At 56.9% G+C, this 9,659-nt stretch overlaps 1 protein-coding gene across 3 annotated transcripts in view; it reads left to right on the forward strand.

The window, feature by feature from the left end:
- Positions 1-5,992, forward strand: part of LOC106731549 (uncharacterized) — an 8,358-nt gene extending 2,366 nt beyond the window's left edge. Inside the window, exons 1-2 of one of the 3 annotated variants that reach the window (XM_075907023.1) lie at positions 3,015-3,171; positions 4,307-5,992. In XM_075907023.1, the coding sequence (XP_075763138.1) occupies positions 4,314-5,147 (834 nt within the window). In that variant the 5' untranslated portion in view covers positions 3,015-3,171; positions 4,307-4,313 and the 3' untranslated portion in view covers positions 5,148-5,992. The other 2 variants (XM_075907025.1, XM_075907026.1) reach the window with 2 other exon arrangements.
- Positions 5,993-9,659: the final 3,667 nt, after the last annotated feature.

Raw genomic sequence — 9,659 nt, forward strand, 5'->3', positions numbered from 1 at the left:
TGAAAATGGCGATTGGGGCTTTTTTGTGGAAAAGCGTCCATGGCCAATATAGACGCGCTTTTCCGAAAATGCTTTTAACGGAAAATTTTTCCGTTAAAAGCATTTCCGGAAAATCATGCCAGTGTAGACGTAGCCAACGTGTGCAGAGTCAGAACAGGGATAGGAGCATGGGACCGGTTGAGCACTAAGACCCAGGGAAGGCATTGCTTCCCCTTGGTCTTTAGGCTTTTTGCCAGGGGCCATTTTGTTTTCTTGATCAAGCCAGAACGCAGCTTCCTTGCAGAATCAAGTAAGTAGGAGGTCTGGGGCCATGAGCATTGCTGATGCGGCCGGGGATGTGCCACCGAAGGGGGAAGCCACCGGGGAAATGGCGCCATGGCCGGACACCGGAGCAGTTGCAGGAGCGGCTGTAAGACCTGCGAGAGGCCCCACCTTTGATAGCGAGGGGCGGGGGGATGAGGAGAAGGCGTGGCCAATGCTCGGGGGGGAGGCGCTGACCTGGGAGCACCAGATTTAAAACCAGCCAACCTCCGGTCAGGAGGAAAGACCGAATCTGGGGAGGGTCTGGGCTCCAGGGGACGGGGTGTAACCGCAGGAGAGTGGCCGGCAGAAGGTGCATTTGGGCTAGCCTGGGAGCTTAAGAGGGTAGGAAGGAGCCCAGGGCAGGGCTTCTAGCCCATGGGTCAGCGAGTTTCGGGCAGTGTCCCCACTGACCACAGGAAGAGGATAGAACGACATTTCCCTTTCCCCAGGGCCCTGGGCTGGGACCCGGAGGTGAAGGCGGGCCCGGGTCCCCCAACTCCCCACCCTGAGGCAAGGAGGCGAGGGGCACTAATAAAGGCGTGAATGTGCATCAGTTAATGCAGACTGTGAGCATAGGCTGTATAGTAACGGCATTGAACTCATCCCTGGTGGGTGTGTGATTGACTACAGAAGGTGGGGGAGGGGCTGAGAGCCCGGAGAGGGGCATGGTCCCCCATACGGACCCCATGACGAGGCGTTATTCCTCATAGAATGAGGCTTAGAGATTTCAGAAGAAGCCGTACGTTATTTTGAAATAATTTGGGCTGTGCAGGCATTCGCAAATAATGGTGCAGTGTCGACACACCTCTTGAGCCAAGGTGGATCGCCGGACGTTCTGACCCTTCTTAGAAGAGAGAAGGACCGGTCTCCATTACCAGTAGTGACAAATGCAGCCTTAGTGCACAGTCAACAGTTGGGAAAGATTCTGTCACATTGTGTTAGGCCCTAGAGAATTGGGCCTAGTGCAGTTATGTCAAGACAGATCAAGGAAAGAGGTTAACAAAAGTTTCTGGGCAGAACTAGAGACATGGTTCAAGCAAGGGACGCTCCCTACATACTTGCTTGGGTTGCAGAAGTAAAGTAAGTGAAAGGCTGCATTCCTATACCAGTTGTGATGGGAACAGCTAGTTTGAGAACTGATAAGGTAACTCCCTGTTTCTGTACTCACCCTGATCTTAAAAAGCGACGAGGAGTCCTGTGGCACCTTATAGACTAACTGAAGTGTAGGAGCATAAGCTTTCGTGGGCAAAGACCCACTTCCGAAAGCTTATGCTCCTACACTTCAGTTAGTCTATAAGGTGCCACAGGACTCCTCGTCGCTTTTGCAGATTCAGACTAACACGGCTACCCCTCTGATACTTGACACCCTGATCTTAAGGAACTGTCTCTGCCCTCTGTTTGTTTTAACTCCCTGTCTCCTTGTTGTTTGGTTCTTGCCTTCTGGGCTGATAAGAAAGCTGTTGACGCATTATGAATTGCTTAAGGCCATGAAGTATACCCATTAACACTAGAAGCTTCTAACTAATTAAGGGAGGGCTGAGATGCTTGGGCAAATGTTTTATGACGACGGAACTGTCTATATAATCTTACTTGTTACTGAAAGCAGGGCTGGTTCACTTGGGAGATGGGCTGCTCTCTATTGTAGTGCGCACTATTCAATAAAGAGCTTGTGATTGGATCTTGCTGGTGTTGCCTGTCTCTTTGCGGTCAGACAACGAACAGAGGCCGTCCGGGTTCGAGTCCCCGACAATTGCATCAGCGATAACTGGGTACATCCAAATCGAGATGCTTTCGGCATCTCTGGTACTCCTGGGCAGCGGTCCTGGCGGTTCCCGTATTTCATACACATCCAAACTCTCCCGCGTTGGCTGAAGAACAGTTCCCAGACTCCTCATTGGGTTTACGGCAGCGCAGAGGTCGGTGTGAGCTCTCTGCGAGCTTAGCCTGCACCTACTGATTGGCTGTCGCGTATCATCCCAGCCCTCACTGGACAGGCCAGCGTCCAACGGGCGCGTTGGATCCCTCTGGAGCTTTGCAGCGTCTCTCCCTGCTGATTGTTGAGCTCCATCAGTTGTGACGTTCTCTAGTGTCCCAGGACAAGTGTTGGGGTCCCAGGACAAGTGTAGTCACCACGTCAGTGCTGGCACCTCATGTCCTGTGGGTGACGTGGGCACCAGGTGCCCCCTGGATGGGGAACCTCTGGGAACTATCCAACCACTGGTTGATGCTGAGGAAAAATGACACAGTCCTTGGACCAAAGCAAAAGGATCGATCCCTCCTGCTTCCTCTCCTGTCCCCTGGGCTGACGATTGTGGGGAGCCAGAGGCTGGTCACAACCCTCCCCATTCTCCTTTGCGTTGGCAAAGCAGGGGGCGTGGTGCTGCGCCTTGGCCACACTACCCACTGGTGGGGCTACAGGTGGCACCAATGGCCGGCTCTCTGAAGGGATTCAAAGGCCTCCGGGGCAGAGGGGGGAGACAGGCGGTTCCTGATTGTTGGGGTGCTGATGACTCTGAGAACCCCCCTAGCAGCTGCCCCCCTGCTCTCTGCGGAAGGGTGAGCCAGACCCTCTGGCAGGAGGCAGCTGGCCCATGGAAAGCCTCAGGAAGGCAACAGCTGAGGAGTATGTGACGGGCGGGGGAAGGGGGGATTCCTGGTTTTCAGTTTCCCACGTGATTGCAAGGAAAGAGAGACTGGCTGGGCGCCAAGCTCTGCCTTTCTTCCTGGTCACAAGGAACAGAAAAACCCATAAATACAACCACTGTGGAGCCAGCGAGCCTGCAGCTGCTCCCCACAGCGCCTCTCCGAGTCCTTCCTCCTGCCACACAGGGAGGCGCCGGCTTCTCATCACGAACTGGACACTGAAGGGTGAGAGGTGCCGGAGCCACTCAGAGTCAGGGCCCCGCGGTTCCATTCCCAGCTCCAGGAGGGGAGTGGGTCTAGTGGTTAGAGCAGGAGGGCTTGGCAGCCGGGACTGCCAGGTTCCATCCCCAGCCCTGGGAGGGGAGTGGGGTCTAGTGGTTAGAGCAGAGAAACACCCAGCTCTCCCAGAGCAGCAGCGCTAATCGGGTCCGTGGGCCCAGCGTCCCCTTGGGGCTCTCAGAAGCAGTTTCTCTGCTCGCTGGGCCGGGCCGGGCCGGCTCTGCAGCTCCTCAGGGGCCCTCCAGAGCTGGAGGGAGCTGCCTCAGGAGCTGACGGGGTCAGGGCACGAAGAGTTTCCCCTTTCTGGCCTGCGCTGTTGTGAGGAGTCAGGTCTGCAGCTTAGGCCCGCTCTCCCTACCTGCCCTGAGGGAGCATCCTACCGAGAGCCAGATAGCCCGGCCCCCCCGCCTTCGCCTGCTGGGACGAGCCACCTTCTGAGGTGAGAGCAACCTTTGTCACTGCCCCCCAAAGCCACAGCCAATGGGGAGCAGCACCCGGAATCCCCCAGTCTGAGCTGGCTGCGGAGGGCTGGGCCGGGCATGGGCAGATGCCCAGAGGATTCTGTGGGAAGGAGTCGATCTCTCCCAGTCATTGTTACCATGGAGAGGACTCTGGGCTGAGTCCTTTCGCTTTGGCTTTTGTGCCCCCCAAACAGCCCTTTAAATCCCACCCAGGGATATGGACGTGCCGAGCACGCGGCAGCCACACGGTTTCCCACCTTTGCGCCAGGAGTCACGTCGAATAGGACAGGGGCCGGATGCATGGAAATTCTGAGTGCAGGGAGAATCCCTTCCTGACAGCTGTTAGTTAGAGGCGAGGCCATGCCCTGGAGCATGAGGGTGTCTGATCTTTTCAAATGTAAAGTGTTTTTTCCTGAATGTCATTCTGGCTCTCTCTGCCCAACCTCTTTTTGGGGATTGTTGGGTTCATGTCTCTGGCAAATACTGAGACACCCTTCCCTGCACTGCATTTCAAAGGAACAGCCTGCCAGCTCCATCGCAGGCCCCCATGTCCTTGCACTGCAGATCCCGGCGGGGGAAATGCTTCCGCCCCTCACCCGCGTTCTCTGCTTTGTTCCCAGCCCCGCGATGCTCTCCCTGTTCTACGGCACAGACAGAGAAAGGCAGCGGCTCGTGCGGGTGAGCCAGGCCCTGCATGACTCCCTACAAGGCTGCATCTTAGCCACCCGCACGCTGCTCCATCTTCTCAGCCAGCACCTTGACACCAGCGTGGGCCTGGAACCGGTGGGGGGCGACGTCCCTGTGGGGCAGAGCCTGGAGCACCTGCTGTGGGCGGCCCGGGAGATCCACGCCGCGGCGGAGCAGACGGACAGACACGTGCAGAAGAACATCAGCCGGGAGCTGTACACCCGCCTGGCCTCCCCCTATTCCTCGCTGCAGGAGAAGGCGGCCATCGTCCGGGACTTCCACCAGGCCACCATGGGCATCTTCGGCAGTGTGGGCGGCCCCGTGGTGGCCGTGGTGCTGCGGAATGCCGGCCTCCCTGAGCGGCTGGAGGCGGCCCTGCGGGAGGCGGAGGCCTCTCCGGTGCTGCGCCTGCCGGTGAATGACCTGCTCCTGGGCAGCGAGGAGATCGCCAGGGCCTTGTCCACCCCCACTGCCTGCGTGGGCCTAGCTGGGGATACGCCTGCAGGGCCCCCTCAGAGCAGCCCCGTCTCCGGGACTGGCCTGGTGCAGACTCTGCAGGGCTACCTGCCCGAGGCCGTGACGGGCTGTCGAGCCAGGAACGCCGTGATGGCTGCCACCGGGCACCTGGAGGAGGCGCGCCAGGCGCTGGCACCGGCCTGCAAGTCTTTCCAGCTGCTAGCTGTTGAGGCTGAGGTCTATGTGGGCCTGATCGCAGAGCAGCAGCTGGGAAGGGCCGGGGGGCCAGGCCAGATCCCTGCCGGCCTCGCCCACTGAGCTGGGCCGGCAGAACCATGGCAACAGGCCTGCTCGCCCCGGCACACACGGGCAGGTGCTGCCCCAGGTGCTGTGCTGGTTACGAAGCCCCACAGAGCCCAGCGCCTGGGGCTGGCAGCCGGAGGCCATGGCAAATAAAAGGAACCCCGGGCCCGGGTCTCACTGCTCTGTCCCACATGTGCTGGCCCAACGGCCTTACAACCACACTCCTCTCCCAACCCGGGGTGGGGGGGCGGGGGAATCCGCTCTGAGGTGTGAATCAGGAGCCACCCCCTAGGGAATGGAGCCAAATCCCTCTGTGGTATAACTCTGGGGGGAGGACTTGGCCTGATTCCCCTCTCTGCTGTAAATGAGGAGTGACCCTGGGAGGGGGGGGGGGGATCCGCTCTGAGGAGTGACTGGGGGGGGGGGGGGGGAGAGATCCGCTCTGAGAAGTACCTTCAGAGGAAAAGGGGCTGATCCTTCCCTTATGTGGTATAAACTAGGAGTAACTCCTGGCGGTGAGGGGCATGGGACGAATTCCTCCTCACTCTGCCTGGTGTAAATTAGGAGTAACTCCATGGGCACCAAAGAGCCATTTCCCCTTATTTACTCTGGTGTAAATGGTGGCGACTTCATGAGCATTCGTGGGACGGATTCCCCCTCACTCTGGTGAAAATCAGGAGTAACATGGAAAAAGCCGTTTTCCCAAAGGATTTTTGGGTTCAAATACAACAACAACATTTGACTTTTTGAGTAAGAAACAGGGCATGTTCTCCCGCTGAGTTTAGAAAAGTGCAGCCTGCTGGTTTTTATTTGAAAAACAAAACCCTGAGTCACAAATAAAAGTTGATTTCCCCTGCAAACTGTTTGTATCTGTGTGTGGAAAGGGGGGGGGCGAGGAAGGGGGAGAGACAATTGGGGCATGTTGATGAAAAAAATTCATTTTCCAAGTCCCTTTATGGTTAAAAGAAAACCCAGGTGCTGGTTTGGGTTCCAGGTTTATAGTCTGAGATTTTAAAAAACTTTTGATTTCAAATCTGACTTGGGGTCCCCGTTTTGGATCCGGGGCTTTTGCCAACTGCCTCATTTCACGTGCAACGGGGAGCCCTAATATCGGGGCCTTGTCTTAGGCAGTGACCTCCCTCCCCCCCAATGAAGTGTCCCAGTGCTAAAACGCCAATGGCCCCCTTCCACCAGTCCTCAGAACATACCCGCCAAAGAACCCAGCTCCCTGTGTCAGGTGGGGGAGAGGTCCTGGAGGTGGGGGGTGGGGGTCCCAGGTCCTGGCTCTGTAGCTCGGCACATGCCCAGCCCTCCTTGCTCAGGGGCAGCCTGAACCGTCTCCAGTGCCATGTATCAATAGTCCTGCATGGGCCTAAGCCAGGCCAAGCACAGAGCAGGTGGGAGTCTGGGCTCGTTCCCCAGAGGGGGCTCCCAGCCTTTGTGTGGGGGAGGGGAACGGGTCAGGTCTGGGTGCTGACCCTGCCCATGGCACTTTGGACTGGGCCAGACCAGACCCCACCCGCCCTCAAGGCGCCAGGTGGAGCAGGAGGCTCTGGAGTTGCAGTGGCACCAGCGCCAGGGAGCAGCTGGCAGGTCCAGAGCTCTGGGCCAGTCCTGGGGGATGGGGGCCCTTCAATGGGCTGTCGTACCTCGGTGTTTTCGTACCTCAGTACCTTCGATGGTCTGGACTGTCAGTGTCAGGGTTGTTGGATCAGGGTCATCCTGGTGCGCTCCTGACAGGACCTCTACTCCTTCGGTGATGATAAACTTTCAGCTGCGTGCGTAACAATCGGTGCTCCCTTTATCTAGAGCGTTAGACCCCGGGCACTTGGGTCAACACAGGAGATCTCTGAGAGGCCCCAGAAACGACAGATGCAGGCAAGGTTTGAAATCAATCGAGCAGGTTTATTGTCAAATGCGAAGCTCTACCAGTTGGTAACAGAGATCAGTACAACGTTACACCACTGGGCACTATGGCCCGCGTTGACAAGGTACCAACAGGCCTATTGCCATAGATCAGATATTAACAGCAGTTAGTCAAAGTTAAGCTACTGTGCATTCTGTAAGTTTAGGCAACGACACCTGCCGTTCAGGCGCCTAGTGCGCCGCCCCAGGTCGGCCGGAGAGCACCCTCTGCGGTGTCCTTTTATAGACAGAGACAAACAACTTACATCATTTCTTTATGTACGGGTTACCACTCTCTGTTGCCTAGTTACCACCCCTCATCTTACGGAAGAGGGGCTCACTTACTATCCTTCATGCTGTCAATTCCGACCTGGTCCTGAACCTAGGTCGGAATGTGCATTCGTGTTTAGGGAGTTTTTGTACCAGGACATTCCTTAAGATGTTCCGTTACTCCCTTTCGGCTTCCAGTCTGTTCTCCGTGCCTCCCTGTGTCCTAACTTACACAATTACACAGTTATGAGTATCTGAGTTACTGAACCAAAGTCTTGCTCACTAGCTTGCAGGCCTGTTGCTGTTTTCATGTTACAGGCCTTAGGCCTGCTGACTCCATGTTACCTTCCCTCAACTTTCTACATGGGCCAGCCCCTCCTCAGGGTCTCACTCTCCGTAGAGGAAGGCCCTTGACTTCACTGACTCCCAGGACCGACCCTCAGCTCCCCCAGCCCCTCCCACCGGAGGCAGATGTGCAGAGGGCTCTGCTATGGGACCCTCTGGGGCACCTGCTGCATCACTGGGCTCCAGCTGGTCTCCCCCGGCAGAGCACAAGCAGCCCAGAGGCGCCCAACTCCCATGGCCCGGGTGTGTCTCGGAAAATCCCTCCCCCCGGCCCCTGGCACGAGTCTTGGCGGGAAGGGCAGCGGGCAGGGTGCAGGCGGGGAGGCCAGAGGCTGCCCCTGGGACTGCTGTCCAGGAAATGCAGGGTTAGCCCGTGAATGGTAGATTCTTTCCCTGCCTCGTCCCGCCCATTTCCATCACTGGCACAGCTGGAACCTGGGGTCATTCTGCAGCCGAGGGCCAGCTGACCAGAGCAATCAGGGGGGTCAGGTTTGGGGGGGGGCTACAGGCCTACACAGTTGCCGCCCGACCTGTGAGGGCTCCTGGGCTTTGGGCTCCTTGGTGGCCACAGCTGAGAGGTTTAGGAAGAGGCAGCTGGGAGCCAGACCCCACCTCCACGCGTGTGTCCTGTGGAGGCCGGGGACCGTGCTGGGGCTGAAGTTCACACTTGCGGCAGGCGGCTCTGGAGATGGACCCAGCTGGAGCCATCAGGGCCGGGGGGACTCACCGCGACCACGTCAGGCTCCTTGGCCTGAGAGCGCAGGAGCAGCGGGGCCGGGCTGTAGGTCACCTCCTGCGGCAGCCACGTCTGCCTCCTCTTTACCGCATGGTGGGTGCAGAGCGCAGCCGGGGTCTCCACTGTGAGGCAGAGCCAAGCAGGAGGGGATCTCTTGGAGGGAGTTTCACACTGTCCATAGGGCCGTGGTCACCAACCAGTAGATCGCGATCTACCGGTAGATCTCAGGGGCTCTAAGAGTAGCTCTTGACCCCTCTCTGAACTGCGCGCCTGCGCAGTACATTTACATTAGATTTCCTCATTTGAGGAGCAGCTACTCACCAAACAACAACACAGGTGAGTAGCTGCGAGGAATAGTGGGAGCTGGGAGGTCGGGAGGGCTGAAATACCCCAGCAAGCTGACTGCTGCTCCAGCTGATCGGCGGCTTCTCCTCTGCGCCTGCCCACGTGAAGCTTGGTGCACCCTGTCTGAGCGCCATGGCCAGCTGGCTGGGCAGCCACTTCTCTTCCCTACAGCCCGGCTGCCCTGTGCTCAGCCCAGGGAGACTGCGTCTAGCTCCAGCTGTGCTGAAGCAAGCTTCCCAGGCTGAGCGCAGGATCACAGATGCCCATCTGATGGACTGTATACGACTAGCAATCTCAGACTACAGCCCAGACTTCAAGACACTGGCAGATACTGTTCAGTCACAGGTGTCACACTGAGACTTTGTTATTGGAAGAAAAAATATATAATTATCAATACTTGATTTTAGATTTACAAAATAGCAGAGAACAAAATGTATTATTGTAAATGCTTCATTTGACATTTAAATAGCATGAATTAAAACCAGACCATTTATTTCATAACTATAAACATGTCATTTTAATTTTATATATTGCATAATTTAAAAATAAACTGTTTAACAGAGTGTATAAGGGCTGGGGATAGCAAATGATGGACAGGAGAATAGAGAGGGTGGGGCTTCAAGGAAGGGGCGGGGCTTCAAGGAAGGGGCGGGGCGGTAGATCTTCGCCTGTTCTGAGACTTAAAAAGTGATCTTGGGCGTAAAAAGGTTGGAGACCACTGCCATAGGGGATGACATCCGCACAATGCAAACCCCAGATGGGGGCCAGCCTGGCTAATAACCTCATTGTGTGGCTTGATTCCACAGCATGTGCCGTGCACTCACTCAGCCCTGTTGGCCAGCGTGCTGTGGGGTGTTGTGTGGCAGCAGTTTCTTCTCTCGGATCGCTCCAAGAACCGTGTCACTTTTTCTCTGCATCACCCAGTC

The sequence above is a fragment of the Pelodiscus sinensis genome, chromosome 24 (genome assembly GCF_049634645.1).
Source record: "Pelodiscus sinensis isolate JC-2024 chromosome 24, ASM4963464v1, whole genome shotgun sequence".
In the NCBI taxonomy this organism is placed as follows: Eukaryota; Metazoa; Chordata; order Testudines; family Trionychidae; genus Pelodiscus; species Pelodiscus sinensis.